We start from the raw sequence: 18,874 nt of genomic DNA on the forward strand, positions 1-18,874 counted from the left end.
AATCTATATATACCGCGTAATACCAAGGGATCCAAGAGGAAAAAGAACAAGGAACCGGCGTGGCTCACTGTAGCAGTGAAGGAAGCGATCAGAGACAAGAAGACTTCGTTTAAGGAATGGAAAAGGTCAAAAACGGACGAAAACTGGAAAAAGTACAAACAATATCAAAGCAGGTGCCACAAGGCGGTAAGAAGGGCCAAAAGAGACTATGAGGAAAAAAAAGCCAAGGAGGCAAAAAACTTCAAGCCATTCTTTCGATATATTAAGAGGAAACAGCCCGTGAAAGAAGCGGTGGGGCTGTTGGATGACCATGGGATAAAGGGAGTGCTAAAGGAGGATAAAGCCATTGCCAACAAACTGAACATATTTTTTGCGCCTGTATTTACCGAAGAGGATATACACAACATACCGGAAGCCAACAGGCTATACGCAGGAAACAAGGACAGGAAACTGACAGGGTTGACGGTCAGTCTAGAAGAGGTATGCAGGCAGATTGATACACTTAAAAACAATAAATCCCCGGGACCGGATGGCATCCATCCGAGGGTAATCAAGGAACTGAAAGGGGCTATAGCTGAACTGCTTCAACTAATAGCCAATCTGTCGATCAAATCGGGAAGGATTCCAGAAGACTGTAAAATAGTAAATGTCACGCCGATCTTCAAGAAAGGTTAGAGGGGAGATCCGGGAAACTACAGACTGGTGAGTCTGACCTCGGTACCAGGAAAGATGGTAGAGGCGCTGGTAAAGGACCGCCTCATTGATCACCTTGATGGGCACAATCTGATGAGGACCAGCCAACACAGCTTCAGCAAGGGGAGATCTTGCTTGACGAACTTGCTGCACTTCTTCAAGGGAGTAAACAGGCAGACAGACAAGGGTGAGCTGGTCGACATTGTATATCTGGATTTTCAGAAGACGTTCGACAAGGTCCCACATGAACGATTACTTCGAAAAATTGCCAGCCATGGAATCGAGGGTGAAATACTCATGTGGATTAAAAACTGGTTGGCAGATAGGAAACAGAGTGGGAGTAAATGGACAATACTCAGATTGGAAAAGCATCAAGAGTGGAGTGCCGCAGGGTTCAGTGCTTGGACCCGTGCTCTTCAACATATTTATAAATGACCTGGAAATTGGTACGACGAGTGAGGTGATTAAATTTGGGGAAGATACAAAGTTATTCAGAGTAGTGGAGACGCAGGAGGATTGCAAAGACCTGCAACGAGACAAACACGCTCGACAAATGGGCCACAACATGGCAAATGAGGTTTAAAGTGGATAAGTGTAAAGTGATGCTTGTCGGTAATAAAAATTTTATACACGAATACAGGATGTCCAGTGCGGTACTTGGAGAGACCCCCGTGCAATGTGCAGCGGCAGTGAAAAGAGCGAACAGAAGATTTAGAGAATACAGGCAGGAGCGAGTGGGAATCACTCCTGCCCCAGCATGCTGCTAGACCACCAGGAAAACAAAGTGTAGGCCTGAGGTCTTTCCTCTGGGTCCAGGAGGGGAGTTGATGGTGTCTGTTCAGGGAAAGAGGGGTGAATGCTCTCTTTTCTTGTAGGGGGGCAAGCTGACAGTGGTGGGAAAGTCTCCCTGTTCACAAGGGTGGGGGGAGGCTGGGCTGGGCTGATGGCAGCGGTGGCAGAAGCAGAGAAGGAACACTAGTAGGAAGGAGGGCGATAGGAATGGTACTTCGGGGGGAACTTAAATAAAAACTGAGACTCCCCCCAAAGCAAGCCGGATAATCAGCATTCTACTTATATACCAAATTCATGACCTTTCACTTTTAAATGAATAGCAGATCTCCAGCAAAGGCATTTCAGAGGTGCTGTAAAAAATTAAAAAAAATTAAAAAAAAGGTCTCTCTTTATACTGAAGGGCCTGTACAATTAAAACTGTGGGCTGGCCAGTTCTATCAGCCACTTCTAAATGAAAACTTATCATGAACAGCACATATTAAACTATTATAACAACTTCCATGGATTTCACCTTTATGTGAAATGGCAGATGAAGTTCAATGTGGAGAAATGCAAGGTAATGCATTTAGGCAATAAGAATAAGGAATACGAGTATACAATGTCAGGTGCAACTCTGGGGAAGAGTGAACAAGAAAAGGACCTGGGTGTACTGATAGATAGGACCCTGAAGCCGTTGGCACAATGCGCGGCAGCGGCAAAGAAGGCAAATAGAATGTTGGGCATGATAAAGAAAGGAATCACGAGTAGATCGAAGAAAGTCATAATGCCGCTTTATAGGGCAATGGTCAGACCACACTTGGAATACTGCGTCCAACATTGGTCTCCCAACCTAAAGAAGGATATAAAACTGCTGGAGAGGGTGCAGAGACGAGCAACAAAACTGGTGAAGGGTATGGAGAAACTGGAATACGAGGACAGACTTATAACACTAGGATTGTTCTCCCTTGAGAAAAGGAGACTGCGTGGGGATATGATCGAGACCTTCAAAATACTGAAAGGAATCGACAAAATAGAGCAGAGAAGATTATTTACATTGTCCAATTTGACACGGACTAGAGGACATGTAATGAAGCTAAGGGGGGACAGGTTCAGGACTAATGTCAGGAAGTTCTGCTTCACTCAGAGAGTGGTTGACACCTGGAATGCCCTCCCAGAGGAGATTATTGCGGAATCGACCGTCCTAGGCTTCAAGAGCAAACTAGATGCATATCTCCTTAAGAGAGGCATATAAAGATATGGTGGACTATCCTGGCAGGGCCTCCGCGTGTGCGGATCGCCGGACTTGATGGACCGAAGGTCTGATCCGGAGATGGCAGTTCTTATGTTCTTATGTTCTTATGTGCCCTCAAAAAATTGAAATATCCGATGTGCGTTTGTATTGAATTTTCCCTCGCCTAGATCCTACTTAAGAACAGTTTGACTCTGGTTCTACTGTCAGCTGAAAACCAATTAGAAGCTGTGTCAGTAAATCACAAAGTCTGACTTCAACTCCTTCTGGACTAACCAACAACTATATTATAACAGGATATGTAACATCAGATTCTTTTCAATTAGCTTTGAATTTACTGAGCCTAATTACAACTTGCCAACCCCTGCAAAAGTTATAGTCATGACAGACTTAAAAGCCTGGAAGAAAGAAACAAGCTTGGAGACCTGACAGACAAAAGTACCCCCAGAATGCAATGTGTTCCGGTCATCATTCATCCCGTAGGAAAGGCAGCATATACTGCCGTCATATTAATTACCGTTCTGTCCTGATGTCCCAAGCACACACTGGCAACCGTACTGATCCGCCTTGATCCAATGTCAATATTACAAGCTGTAATAAATTAACTGACTTCATCAGGGATATAGCGATTGTCAAAGAGCCAGGGACAACAGAAAAGAAAAAAAAAAAAACGCATCATGCCAGGGTCCTACTCACACTTGCCTTTAGCAGTTTTAATATGGACAGGCCTCGCCTTATAACAGAGGCATAGTTTTTTTTGTTTTTTTTATTTATTTATTCATTCAGTTTTCTATACCATTCTCCCACGGGAGCTCAGAACGGTTTACAAGAATTTATTTAGGTACTCAAGCATTTGACCTTGTCTGTCCCGGCGGGCTCACAATCTATCTAATGTACCCGGGGCAATGGGGGGATTAAGTGACTTGCCCAGGGTCACGGGGAGCAGCGTGGGTGCTGAGGCTGTAGCTTTAACCATTGCGCAACAATCTCCCATTGGAAGATAAGTCAGTCAAAAGGTTGGTATAATTACTCCCTGCTTTAACTGCCTTTAGAGAGAAAAAAAAAAAAGGAGCATATAAAGCAAATGCATCATCCTTTATTCTTTCCAAACTAACATCCCCCCCAAACACACACAGAACTGCCCTCACCCCTAAAATCTACTCCCCTCACCACACAAATCGCCCCCGCTCTGAAGACTTCCCCATGCAACTTTGTCCACATACAAAACATAAGAACAGCCTTACTGGGTCAGACTAATGGACCATCAATCCCAGTAGCCCGTTCTCACGTTGGCCAATCCAGGTCACTAGTACCTGGCCAAAACCCAAGGAGTAGCAATATTCCATGCTACCGATACAGGGCAAGCAGTGGCTTCCCCCCCATGTCTTTCTCAATAACAGACTATGGATTTTTCCTCCAGGAACTTGTCCAAACCTTTCTTAAAACCAGCTACACTATCCGCTCTTACCATATCATCTGGCAACGCGTTCCAGAGCTTAACTATTCTCCGAGTGAAAAAAATTTTCTCCTATTGGTTTTAAAAGTATTTCCCTGTAACTTCATCGAGTGTCCCCTAGTCTTTGTAATTTTTGACAAAGTAAAAAAAAAAAAAAAATTGATGTACTCCACTCAGGACTTTGTTGTTAGAAAGAATTCTATAAGCCATGCTAGTCATGCTTCCCCACTTTTATTTTCTCCTCATATTTTGAGATACCCTTCAACACAAAGGATAAGACAAAAAAAAAAAAAGCATTTGCATTACCTTCATATTTTTCAAGCGTTTGGACAACAATAGGTAGTTGGTTGATGGCCTGATATAGTCGGTAACAGTCCTGCAAGTTTGCAGTTTGCCTCTGAAGCTTTTTTGCCAGACGGTTGAAATCAGGGAAACGGCGAAGGAGGTCTTCCTGAAGACATTGTCTCAGCTCTGCATCGACCGCAAAGGCCTCTACCAAGTTTAACCTAAAAAAAAAAATGGAATCGGTGAAATGCTCATTACCCAGTAGCCCACAGAGCAGCGACAAACAGCGATGAAATGCATGCTGGAAGTTAAGGCAAACCCTCTTGCGCAGTAAGGGTGAGCTGCATCCCTCCCTCGACCTCTTTCCCGGGTTCATAGATGAAAGCATGCGGGACAATTGCACGCGGACAAACCCGCTAAAACAAATGCGCGGAGGACGTCAGCACGCCACATTAAAAGGTAAGTTTAAAGCGCTCCGAGGGGGTGTTTGGGGGGAGGAACCCCCCCCAGTTTATTTAGAACAGTTGTTGCTGCTGTTGGGGGGTTTGGGGGAGCCCCCTCCCCATTACAGAGGAAAGTGTAATTTTTTCCAGTGTTTTAGTGAAAAATTAGTTTCCTCTGTAAGGGGGGGTGGGGTTTCCCCTCTATCCCACCCCCCACAGCAGCGGCAACTGTTGTAAGTAAAGTGGGGAGGGGTTCTCCCACACACACACCCTTGGAGCGCTTTAAATTTACCTTTCAATCTTGAGGGCTGATGTCCTGCGTGCATTTGTCTTAGCGGGTTTGTCGGTGCGCGATTGTCCAGCGCGCTTTAGCCCCATCACCCTTCCCTTTCCCCACACCTTTTTAACTTCTGCAGTATAAGCAGTATGCCCACGTCAGCGTCAGATCGCCCCTTCACGTCACTTCCTCGGCGCGGGTCCCGGACGCGACGTCAGAGAGACCGCCAACGCGGGCAGCAACCTCACGCTGGGGAAGTAAAAAAAAAAAAAAAAAGGTACGGGGAGGCAAGGAGCGCGCGGCAAGGAGTGAAGCGGGGGAGGGGGCGGAGAGAAGGGGGGGTGACACACCCTTATGAAGACCGCGCCCAGGGCGGTCCGCTCTCCCTCTTCCCACATCCCCTTTACTACGCCACCACCCCCTTAGTCAGTACAATGTAAAATTTGATGCCTATAAAATCATATGTAAGAATTTCATTTGCTTTTAAAATCCCTCTTGATTTTTTTTTTTTTTTCACAGAAGCAAAATCAAATTGAGGTTTCAGTTCCCAATATCTCAAATGAGAATAATCCAATTGGGACTTCTTAAATCGCACTTATCCAGTACAGGTTCAAGGCGCTTTACAAGAACAAGAGGCCCAAGCAGCATCATGGGGAAAAGGTTACATCATGTCATGGAGGAAGGTTACACTGTTACAGTGGGGGAACAAGTTACAGTGTTCCCCCGCGAATTCGCGGTTTGCGAATCGCGGACTCGCTCATTCGTGGTCTGCTCCGACCGCCTCTTCCTGTAGTAAAGTCAGGCTACACCAATCAGGAGCTGCATGTCAAAGTAGCTCCTGATTGGTGTAGCCCGACTTTACTACAGGAAGAGGCGGTCGGAGCAGACCGCGAGTGATTTTCTTCCCCCGCCGGTGCTCCAGCTGCCCCTCTCCTGCCTTTTGGCAGGCGAAAAACCACATTTAAGGTTTTTCGAATTTCGGGGAAGTACTGTGCAGCACATTATAAAGGCAGGTTACATTACTGCAAGAGGGGAAGTAGTTACATGACACTGAGGCGGACTGTTACATTGTCAAGGAGAGAGGGTAGAGTTATTGAGATGAAAGGACTACCGTATTTTCACTCATATACCGCGCACCCGTGTAAAACGCACACACGGATATAGCGCGTGGGAAACTGTAATTTATGTAAATAAATTTTAATATACTGCGCACACCCGTATACTGCGCATGCCGCCCCGACTCTCCCGTCGCCACCCGACTCTCCTTTCGCCCGCCCCAACTCTCCTCTGGCCACCCCGACTCTTCTTTTGCCCGCCCCCAACTCTCCTCTGGCCGCCCCGACTCTCCTTTCGCCCGCCCCGACTCTCCTCTGGCCACCCCGACTCTCCTTTCGCCCGCCCCGACTCTCCTCTGGCCGCCCCGACTCTCCTCTGGCCGCCCCGACTCTCCTCTCCCCCTTGAAGTCCTGTCCCCACCCTGAAAGCCTGATGCCCCCCCCGACGTCTGATTCACCCCCCCGCAGGACCGCTCGCACCCCCACCCCGAAGGATCGCTCGCACTCGCACCCCCACCCCGACGTCTGACACTCTGACATCAGAGAAAGGGCGGGACCACCGGAAGAGGAAGCAGCGCAGACGCAGGGCTCACAGAAGGGCCGGGACTGCCAGCACAGGAAGCAGCAGGACAATGGTAGGAGGTTCTCCATGATGGTGGGGGTGGGGAGGCTGTGGGGGTGCGAGCGATCCTACGGGGTGGGGGTGCGGGTGCGAGTGCGAGCGGTCCTTCGGGGTGGGGGTGCGAGCGGTCCTGCGGGGTGAATCGGACGTAGGGGGGGGGAAACTATGTAAAAAAAAAGTTATAAAACGCGCTCACGCGTATAACGCGCATGGTTATGCACGGTTTGTAAAATCGTGTATAATGCGCGCGTTATATGCGTGAAAATACGGTACCTCTGGAAAAAAAAAAGTGTTCAAGACTTACACACACCCCACTGTTTTACAAAACCATAGCTCCAATGTTCATAGAATTCCTATGAGCGTCGGAGCTCTTACCACCGCGGCCGGCGCTAAAAACCACGCTACGGTTTGTAAAAAAAGGGAGGGGGGAGAGGTTAGTTTTGTCTTAAATATAGAACAAAACAAAAAAATTGTGCTTTCAATCTTTAATTTCATTTCCTCCTCTCAGCAATCTGTTCCTTCTTTCCCCAAATGGCATGCCCAAAGAACTCACAAAACACTCAGCTGCTACAAGAAATTGAAAAGCATCTCTGGAGCGCACCCTTAGCGTCGCTCGCTGGCCAGCAAATACCAGCCACCTTCATTCTCGCGCTTATGCAAGCAAATTCTACAGTAACCTAACGCCTGACCCGCCCCCAGGCAGATGATCTAGAAACTGACAGATGGTAACCCAAAATTCAGATTCAAAGCTTGTGAATTGTTACGCGTCTTGGAAAGGGGGGCAGGGGAAGGGAAGCGCGTCGTTCGCAACAAATCTTGTCAAGTACCTTCCACTGTGGCCTTGCAGCATACAAGCTATAACCAAACCTCCCAAAAAGAGAACCACCACAAGTGTAACAGGGAGAGAAAAAAAAAATGTATAAAAGCCGCCCGTTGCTCAGGATAAAACGGCGTCACTGATAGCAGGGGCTAATGCACTTGGACTGCTATAGAGTAGACGCGGCAGTGAACTTGTTCACCGACCCCAATAGATCACAAAGTTAATTGGGGGAAAAAAAAAAAAATAAGGCGAGAAAATTTACTGCTACCTTTATGATACAAATCTTACATTTAAACTGAGAGGGTATAAGCAAAGGGTCTGCCGAGAAGGCAGAATGTTGTCATGGGAAAAGCTGCAAAAAAAAAAAAAAAAAAGCCTCCGATGCGAATTTGAAGAGCCTTAATTGTTAAGAGATCAAAGGCAACATCATAAACTTCTTTACAGACAAAGAGAAAGAAAGGTTCTGAAAAGCCGCAGAAGATGTTGTGAAGACTGAGGTCACCCAGAAAGGAGTACAGCAGGGAAGACCGACGCAAACGTAGAAAGTAGAGATTAGAGAATGTGACGAGGACAAATTTTTCTCCGTCCCCGCAGGAACCCAATTTTCCCCCATCTTGGCTCCGCAGGTTTTGTCCCTGCCCCATTCCTTTAAGCTCAGCCTCAACCGCACAAACCTCGAACACTTATGATTTTAAACTGTTTGAGGCTTGTGCAGATGAGGACACAGCTTGCAAGAATGGGGGGGAGGGACAAGAAAAGAACTTGCAGGGATGGGGTGGAAAAATGAGTTCCCACGGGGATGGGGAAAAATTTGCCCCCGTGTCATTCTCTACTTGGGAGAACAGTATAGAAAATTGAATAGATAAATAGTGTGAAAAGTTTCAGCCTCTGATAACCAGAGCTGGTATTGTGACATCATAATGCCTCATTCCACCAATGCCTAAGAGCCAACCTCATCAGTGATGTCACAACGGCTTCATTGTCCTATACTTGGCTCACTTTTACTACATTTTGATTTCTAGAGCGGTGCGGTGTAAAGAATGACACAGAGACAGCAGTCTTGAGAGAGACTTGGGTGTGCTGGTGGATGCATCACTGAAGCCATCTGCGCAGTGCGCAGCAGCCTCGAAAAAAGCCAACAGGATGCTGGGCATCATAAAGAGGGGCATAACAACCAGGACGCAGGAAGTCATCATGCCATTGTATCGAGCGATGGTGCGTCCACATCTGGAATACTGCGTTCAATATTGGTCGCCGTACCTCAAGAAGGACATGGCAGTACTTGAGAGAGTCCAAAGGAGAGCAACGAAACTGGTAAGAGGGCTGGAACACTGCCCATACGCTGAGAGGTTGGAAAGGCTGGGGCTCTTCTCTCTGGAAAAAAGGAGGCTCAGGGGAGATATGATAGAGACCTTCAAGATCATGAGGGGCATAGAGAGGGTGGATAGGGACTGATTCTTCAGGCTGAAGGGGACAACAGGTACGAGGGGGCATTCGGAGAAACTGAAGGGAGATAGGTTCAAAACAAATGCAAGGAAGTTTTTTTTCACCCAAAGGGTCGTGGACACCTGGAATGCGCTACCGGAGGAAGTGATCAGGCAGAGTACGGTACAGGGATTCAAACAGGGATTGGACGGATTCCTGAGGGATAAAGGGATCGTGGGATACTGAGAGAGGTGCTGGGATGTAACACAGGTATAGAAAGCTAACCAGGTAATAAGTATAGAAACCCAACCAGGTCGTGCATGTGCAAGACTGGAGGGTTAGGACTTCGATGGGAAGATAGGACTCAATGGGAAACCAAGGTGGCAAGGGGGCCCCTTCTGGTGATTCAGACAGGTCGTGACCTGTTTGGGCCGCCACGGGAGCGGACTGCTGGGCAGGATGGACCTATGGTCTGACCCGGCGGAGGCACTGCTTATGTTCTTATGTTCTTATGTTCTTATGTAAATCTGTCCCTATCCCTGCAGGAACTCAATTTCCCCGGTCCCCGCAAGTTTTGTCGCTGTCCCTGCCCCATTCATGTAAGCTCTGCCTTAACCGCTCAAGCCTCGAACAGTTACGATTTTAAAGTGTTTGAGGCTTGTGCAGATGAGGACAGAACTTGCAGGAATGGGGCAGGAACAGGAAAATAACTAGCCGGGATGGGACGGGAAAATAACTTCCGCCGGGACGGGGAAAAATCTGTCCCTTTGCCATTCTCTAGTAGAGATCCAGAAAAGAGCACAAGAAAGATGCCAAAACAGCAATAAAAAAATCAAAAGGGGAACTAGATAAAATACCAGCGAGAGAGGAGGGTACTTATTTGGATATATTTGCCACCTTTTTGAAGGAATTCACTCAAGGCGGTATACAGCAATATAAGTCAAAGACAGGCGACAGAATTACAGCAGTATAACCAAATACACAGTATGGCCTAGAAGGATGCTACACTGCAAACGTCAATGCACAAGAAAACATTTTAACAGGCAGAACAGGGTGTAAGCAAAGATGAAACATATAGGGCCCCTTTTACAATGCGCTGAAACCCACAGGAATTGAATAGGCTTCAATGCGTTTACCGCGGCAGCATCGCTACCACGGCTTTGTAAAAAGGGCCCACAGGTAGCTAAGAGAAAGTAGCAGGAGTTAGAAATAAGGCTAAATTTATAGAAAGTTGTACATCAAGTCACTTCATTGGCTTCCCATCCGTTTCAGACTACAATTCAAATTCCTCTTACTGACCCTACAAATGCACTCACTCGGCTGCCCCTCACTATCTCTCTTCACTTATCTTCTCCTATGATTTTCCTCCCTCCCCCTCCCCTTGAGCTCCGCTCAGCTGGTAAGTCCCTCCTATCTGTGCCCTTCTCTTCAACTGCCAACTCCTGCCCTTTTGCCTTGCTGCACCGTATGCTTGGAAGAAGCTGCCCTAATCCCTACGGCGGGCTCCGTCTCTGGCAGTGTTCAAGACCCAGTTAAAAGTCCACCTCTTTGAGAGTGCTTTCGACTCCTAACTCATCTCACCTTGGGTTCTGCATCCCCCCCAACCCTATATGTCGTGTCTCTCTGCCCAAGTTAGATTGTAAGCTAAAAACCTTTTTGTTTCATGATGCCTTTGGACCATAACAGCGGGATCTGGATCGGCCCAGCTGTCCACCTATAAACTCACACCACCACTCACCTTTATGACCTTTCACCACCCCTTTTACCACAAAAACACTCTACAGTCCCTTGATGGTGAAAATTAGCCGAGCTCAGTTTATCTAATATAATAAAAGACTAAGCCACGCATGCGCACTCCCAACTGCGTGCGTCCGTTTTCCGTGAGATGTAGGGCACCTCAGGTAGGAGTGCGCATGTGCGCGAATCTCTCTCTCCTGCCAAGGCGAACAGTAGGAGCAGCTAAGTTTTTAAAGTCGAGAAAAGCCGTCGGCCATTAAGTATGCAGGCGGCATACTTCACGACCGACGGCTTTTCAGACCCCCCCAGCACCGCCGTCGCTGAACCTTTGAAAACCCTCCACCCCCACCAGCACTGTTGGCTGCGGTTAAGGCGAGAGAGAAAATAAGAAAAGGCATGATAAGTCTTCTGTTGGTCACAAGACAAAGGGAAAGAGTTACCGAATCCCTTACCAAGACAGAGGATGAGGTAGAGCAGTCCCATTCGGATATCCAGGCGGCAGAAGGTGATGTCGGCTGTCAGCGGCTGTAGGCCACGGTGCTGCAGGCTGCGGCGGCCGAGCATGAAGCCGGGCCGAAGTTTCTTTTTTTAAATTCAAAGACGCTGCAGCGGCTCCTCTCACAAGCTGCTCCTGCGTCGGAGAAGGCGGCTATTGTGAGAGGAGCCACCGGGAAGTTACACTGCTGGGGGCTCAGGCTGTTAGGACCGTGCAGGCTCCTCTCGCGGTAAATGGAGGGAGAGGGAATGCTGAGGCTGCTGGACAGGGAAGTAGGAAAGGAGATAGGAAGAACGACACAGGGGCAGGGAAAGAGACAGAAAGACAGACAGACAAAGGGGGCCAGGGAGGGAAAGAGACAGAAAGAAAGACAGACATATATTCTGTTAGGACCGTGCAGGCTCCTCTCGCAGTAAATGGAGGGAGAGGGAATGCTGCAGCTGCTGGACAGGGAAGTAGGAAAGGAGATAGGAAGAAAAACACAGGGGCAGGGAGAGAGACAGAAAGACAGACAGACAAAGGGGGCCAGGGAGAGAGACAGACAGAAAGAAAGACAGCAGGACAGAGAAAGAGAGACGGAAATAAATAAATACGGACAGACATATATTCTAGCACCCATTAATGTAACAGGCTAAAATACTAGTTAATCCATAACACATTAACATATCATAACTTCACTTATCATCATAACCAAAACTGCTCCTCCCAAGCTATCACAAATACATATTTTCAGTGCCCTCGACCCCGCCATCTCAGCAAGGGTCAGTAGGGTGGCATGTCCCTCATGCCCCATTTTACCTGAGTCACCTGACCCACCAGACACGGCTCCCCGCCAGCCCTTGCTCATCATCTGATGAGCCCATGATTCAGTAGCTCGGGAAATCCGCCCCCCCAAGCTACCAACACCTGCCAAAACCACAGGCAGGCGGGCATGCGGGAAAAAGCCGCCCTGAAGGATCCTGGAACGAGACTAATCCTTTATAAACGACTTTATAACCTCGCTCCAGCGCACTACCCTGCCTTCCTCCAATTAATTTTAACTGCCTACACTGACAGGCCCCCCACCCAATTCCTCCTTAATTACTTCCCCCTGCCCAACTACCTAACAACCCCCTGGCCTATGGGTGACACTAGGGACAACCAGCCCCGTGTTACGTTCCACCCATTGACACGGGGGTCTCGGGCTCCCATTAACCGTCCTCTTAAGGGCATTTTTACCTACAAGTGTTAAACTTTTCCATCTTCCCTTCCCTCTTGTACCTTCCCTTCTCCATTCTTTGCTTTGATATAATATAGTTCTCCCCCTTTCCCCATCGTTTCAGTTTGTTTAAATTCATTTTGTTTGTCTCTGTATTAATATACACAAAATATTGTTCGGTTTTAAAAGTCCTGTACTGTTATTTTGTGATTTTTGTTATACCCTTTTGAAAAAAAATTTAATTATTAGATGTACACCGCCTAGAAGTCTGATTAGACGGTATGACAAATTTTTTACAAACGTGAAACTTAAGCTCTTCTGAGCAGGGACCATCTATGTCAAAATGTACAGCGCTGCAGACGCCTTTCAGCACGATATAAATGATAAGTAGTAGTAGTGTTCTGCTACAGCACATGCGGCCGGTGGAAACACAGGAGGGCAAGATCAAAGCAGAATGCACCAAGCAGCCATTTGAAGAGTACAAAGAAAGGCTGGAGAGAACCCAGAAGGTTCAGGAGCTGGTGGTTGAGCTTCCAGCCTTTGTGGAGAAGGATGCGTATGCTGGGATCCATGAGTGGGAAAGACTTCTCAAGCGGAACACCTATGGTGGGAATATTGGTACAGGCCGGTGTTCTTCAATGCCAGGCCCGAGACCTCTTTGGCGGCTCCTCATTGCCTTTCTGGGGTGGTGGTGGTGGTGTTTTCTTCCTGCTTCTCTGCCTCTCTGCCCAGGCTCAGGACAGAACGGGGGAAAATAGATGGATGATCACAAGATCACATGTTTGCAGGACAAGGCGTTTCTCAATAGACACAGTGCATCTGGAAATGGTCACAGCCTAGAAAGTAATAATAATAATAATAACAGTTTATATACCGCAATACCGTTAAGTTCTATGCGGTTTACAGAAGATTAGTGGGGTACAAGTTGAGAAAATAGATGGAAAATAGATGGATGATCACAAGAGCACATGTTTGCAGGACAAGGCGTTTCTCAATAGACACAGTGCATCTGGAAATGGTCACAGCCTAGAAAATAATAATAATAATAATAACAGTTTATATACCGCAATACCGTTAAGTTCTATGCGGTTTACAGAAGATTAGTGGGGTACAAGTTGAGTTGACGTACAAGTTGAGTTAACTTAAGGGATGTGGGAACAATGGGGAGAAAGGGCAAGAGAGGGGAAGGAGGGAAGTGGGTCAGCTGTCTAGCTATTTCAGGAATAGGTGAGTTTTGAGGCGTTTCCTGAATACCTCATAAGTGGTGGGCAATAGGAGTTGTTCTAGGTCTTTACCCCATAGAGCTGCTTGATGTGAGAGAAGATGCTCATGGTGTTTTTTTAGTTTGCATCCTTTAACCGGGGGGAGAAACGAAGTGCGAGTGGGAGCTTCTCTTGTGTTTGTTGGCTGAGAAGGAGAAGAGGTCAGAAAGTACTCTCCAGTGAAATCTGAAGGTGGGTTCTAGGGATGGATGTCAGCAGTGTCATGGCCCCGTCCCCAATGGGAAAATATTTAGCGGCTCTCCTTCAGGTCATTAGAATCCAAAGTGGCACCAGCTTAAAAATTAGTGAAGACCACTGGTATATGCACACACACACACGCTTGTACATGTATGCCGGTATTCTGGTAATATATGTATATTCTCGGTACCTAAATGTTGGTGATTTCTTTATAATATTACTCCCAAGGTAAGCATATCATCAGGTTTTTTTGTTTTGTTTTGGTTTTTACTCTCTCCAGGATCAATTGTAAATAACTCTTGGCAGGGTACGAATAGCCTTAACAGCGCTCTGACCTTTCGATTGCTCAGTATTTCGCCCATAACCATGACAAGCAACTTGAGCAAGAAGTTCACTATAAATTAAATCGCTGACCGCAGAATAATAAAGTGCAGTCAGAAAGATATTGCATTCTTAACACTCAAAACCACAATACATGGCATAAGTGTTCTATTATTCATTGATACAGTTTGCTTCACAATTAAGGGCTCCTTTTATGAAGGCGCGGTAGCGGTTTAACGCACGCTAAACCGCCGTCCGTGATAGCCGCTACGGCCTCCTCTTGAACAGGCGATAGCTTTCCGGCTAGCGCAAGGGTAGCGCGTGATTAAAAACCGCTACCGCGGCTTCGTAAAAGGAGCCCTAAGTACCTGTAGGTAGCCGGTACAACCAAGAAGGTATATATCAAGAATCTAACAAATATATAAACAAAAAATATAAAACATAAAAAAAATAAGAAAAAAGCTATAACTTGCATAAAGCGCCACCTATTGATTCCAATATATCATATACAATATTGTGCAACAATAATTTCTGAGACTGTCAAACCACTGATATAAAAGGAGAAAAATAAATGCCACACTGAATGCAAGATAATTCAGCGGATTGAGGATGCCAGAAATGAGTCAAAAACCACAACATGGTATATTAACAGACGATGACCTTAAATTAATTTCCTTGCAACAAATTAACAGCAGAAGCACATATGCTGCAGACACATGAGGAAAATAAAAGGAGATAATCTGTTTTATCCCACAATACAGTGGAATAATAACTGAAAGTGCAATATGGATTCATTTATGTTTACTGTATAATAAAGTGTTAAGATTTGTGTTATTTAATAAAAATACAGTATATTTAAATAAAAAACCTGTCTAGTTATATTATATGTATTACCGTATTTTTCGCTCCATAAGACGCACTTTTTCCCCCCAAAATGTGGGTGGAAATCAGGGTGTGTCTTATGGAGCGAATACAAGTTTCCCCCCTCCCCCCGGTACTTTTTTTTAAATTCCGGTGGCAGTGGTCCAGCGCGATCTCGGCAGGAGCTTTCCACACTCCTGCCCCTCCCTCGCTGGGCAGCTGCTTCTCTTTATGCAAAGTGGCGCATAAAGCAGGAGCAGGAGCTTTTCGCACTCGTGCCTGGTCCCAGGCCACTCACTGAATGGCTGCCGTCAAATCACGAGAACTGACGGCAGCCATTCAGTGAGCGGCACGGGACCAGGAATGAGCACGAAAAGCTCGTGCTCCTGCTTTATGCGCCACTCTGCAGAATGAGAAGCAGCCGTCTAGCGAGACAGGAGCGCGGAAAGCTCTTGCTGAGACCGTGCTGGACCACTGCCACCGGAATTTTAAAAAAAGGTACTGAGAGGGGACAGGTGGGGCTGCAAACTGACGCAAAGCATGAAGGCTGAGCTCGGGTCGCTGTGGCAGGGGATTATGGATTTCCAGGAGGAGGGGTCAGAGGTGGAGACCCCCAACTATCTTTAGCAGCATGGAGGAGGAGCCAGCGTTGCCCACCGTGTTCTTAGACAAGAAGAGTCCTGAGGCTGAGCAAGGGTAATCTATAGGTGAAGGCAAGCAGTTTCCCGGCTTCACCAGATAAGGAGTCAAAAACCACCAAAGACGCAGTCTATGGTGCTACTACCACAGCAGATGACAGAAAGTTACCAGTGAGTTCAGTACCATTTATTGGGCATGTATTTTGTTAAAATATAAATGTGTGAATTTTTTTGGGGGGAAGGGGTGAACTAGGGCTCTCTTTCAAGGAAGTTGTATGAGGGGCGGTACTAGTGAAGTTCAGTGTTTTGTCAACTGCCTAGAAATGTTTTAATAGGTAATTATAAATACAAATGAAAGGTATGGGGTTGTGTATAAAAAATTGTTAGTCGACTGGGACTAACCAGAGGGGGGCAGTGTACAGAGCTTGGCAGGGAGGGGGAACAGGGAGCAGAGCCTGGCAAGGAGTGTGAGGTTGGGTGCAGAGCCTGGCAGGGAGAATTTCAGAATGGGTTTTTTTCTTGTTTTCCTCCTCTAAATCTAGGGTGCGTCTTATGGTCAGGTCCGTCTTATGGAGCGAAAAATACGGTAGATACTTTTTGAGATAGGTAATTTGGTTAATTGCACCCTGCTTTGTAGTGTTGGTATACCAAATAAATTTAGTGAGTTTTCAAGTTTTTATTAGGATTTTATATACCGCCTATCAAGGTTATCTAAGCGGTTTTACAATCAGGTACTCAAGCATTTTTCCTTGTCTGTCCTGGCGGGCTCACAATCTATCTAACGTACCTGGGGCAATGGGGGGATTAAGTGACTTGCCCAGGGTCACTAGGAGCAGCGTGGGTTTGAACCCACAACCCCAGGGTGCTGAGGCTGCAGCTTTAACCACTGCACCACTCTAGAAATCAAAATGTAGTAAAAGCGAGCCAGCTATAGGACAATCAAGCCATTGTGACATCACTGATGAGGTTGGCTCTTAGGCATTGGTGGAATGAGGCATTATGATGTCACAATACCAGCTCTGGATATCAGAGGCTGAAACTTTTCACACTATTATTTATTCAGCTTTCTATACTGTTCTCCCAGGGGAGCTCAGAATAGTTTACATGAATTTATTCAGGTACTCAAACATTTTTCCCTGTCTGTCCTGGTGGGCTCACGATCTATCCAATGTACCTGGGGCAATGGGGGGATTAAGTGACTTGCCCAGGGTCACAAGGAGCAGCGCAGGGTTTGAACCCACAACCCCAGGGTGCTGAGGCTGTAGCTTCAACCACTGCACCACACACTCCTCCTCACAGTCTCTCTTTCTCCACCACCTCTAACAGACCACTAGCAGACAGTTGAGGAGATTATATTGTGTGTAAGAGGCATTTTAATTTGACAGGTTATTTTGCGATTTTTATTTTATGTGATCTGCATGTATTGAGAACGCAAGCCAGTTCTACAGAGATCAGGGGAAACTATCGGTACAGTTTTAAGCACCACCAATTAAATTTTAAACAGCGTGCTCTAGAGAAACTTATGAGAATCCTGAAGCGTGCAAAAGAAATAGTTCCCCAGCATCAAAGGCAGACATCAAAATTATGGAACATTCTGAACTAGACTGGACAAAATCTCGGGCCCTGATGGAGCACCCAACATTTTGATCAAATGCTTAAATGCCTTCACCAGGGGGCATTTTTGTGGATTCATCTCTGTCTATGAAGCCACAACTAAAGGTTATTAAAAACATGCTTTTTTTTTTTTTATTATTAAGAATGATGTCCAGACTAAAAGGAAAAATTTTCTAAGTAGAGAATTTGTGTAAAGGAGTTTTGTAACCCCCCTCCCTCCATTTTGATTTTTGCAATGCTTTGTATCTAGGACTGCTGGAATCCTAATTACAAGCACACCAGAATCACATTCTTCATTATTACATTTGGGACTTCTCAATTTGCTCAAATTACTCCAATTTTTTGCACACTTACACTGGCTTCCTGTTTTTTTGGCATATTCAATCCAAATGCATTTACTTACTCACAGACCAGTAGAGAGTTAATACAACCTTCTGCACTGCTCCTTCATACACAATTTATCCATCAGCACAAATGCTGAAGTCCCAAGATTAGAGTCTTCTGGACATTCCACTTTTCCATCAAAAGGTTTGAAGAAAATCAATCAATCATTCACTTTTATTCCTGCAGGGCCAAATACCTTGGAACATTTTCACATGAGCCGAGACAGATTGCCCCATCAGTTATTCAGGAGGCATTTGAAAGCGAACCTTTTTAATATCAGGCCTTCCTTGAAAGACAGAACTACAGTGCAGAGAAACATGGCGGCAGATAAAGGCCAAATGGTCCATCCAGTCTGCCCATCCACTATCTCCTCCTCTCCATAAAAGATCCCACAAGCCTGTTCCACGCTTTATTGAATTCAGACACAGTCTCTCTGTCTCCACCACCTCTAACAGACCACTAGCAGACAGTTAAGGAGATTATATTGTGTGTAAGAGGCATTTTAATTTGACAGGTTATTTTGTGACTTTTATTTTATGTGATCTGCATGTATTTTCAGTTATGTGCATTGATTTTAACCAGTACATTTGTTACCCATCTAAACTTTTCAGAAAATGAAAGCATGTACATATATAGTCAGTGAACAGAGTTGCTTAGGCTTCTCCGAATGAGAGTATCTGCAAAATCCCCAACATTGTGCAAGTATATATCCAAGAGAGAAGTGAACACAGCATTCTGAAAAGTGCTTCTCTAAAAAGACCCCAATACTGAAACTTTTTTTTCCCCAGGGGCACCAAGGAATAAAGTCTTAGAACTTTTCAACCCCAATGCAATGGCAAGAAAGTGGCTAAGTAAAGTCCAGGAGCCTTCTGGTCACTATACCTAAAGTCAATCTTCTTGTTTATAGGCACTACAGAGAGCCAGTCTCCTAAATTTTCTTTCAGGAAATGAGCAAGGTCACAGACTCCTTGGGGAGAGAAAGTCAAAAAGTGGAGAATGTCCAATGTTTCTGCCATGGGTCCCTCCTTCATTTCTAACTTAAAATGGAACAGCCTCTGCCGTTTCCCTC

At 46.1% G+C, this 18,874-nt stretch overlaps 1 protein-coding gene across 1 annotated transcript in view; it reads right to left on the reverse strand.

Moving 5' to 3' along the window:
- Positions 1-18,874, reverse strand: part of MSH2 (mutS homolog 2) — a 259,559-nt gene that overhangs the window by 132,844 nt on the left and 107,841 nt on the right. The window contains exon 7 of the mRNA XM_033936364.1: positions 4,476-4,675. Coding sequence (XP_033792255.1) covers positions 4,476-4,675 — 200 coding nt within the window. The remainder of the gene's footprint in view (positions 1-4,475; positions 4,676-18,874) is intronic.

The sequence above is a fragment of the Geotrypetes seraphini genome, chromosome 3 (genome assembly GCF_902459505.1).
Source record: "Geotrypetes seraphini chromosome 3, aGeoSer1.1, whole genome shotgun sequence".
NCBI classification, from domain to species: Eukaryota; Metazoa; Chordata; class Amphibia; order Gymnophiona; family Dermophiidae; genus Geotrypetes; species Geotrypetes seraphini.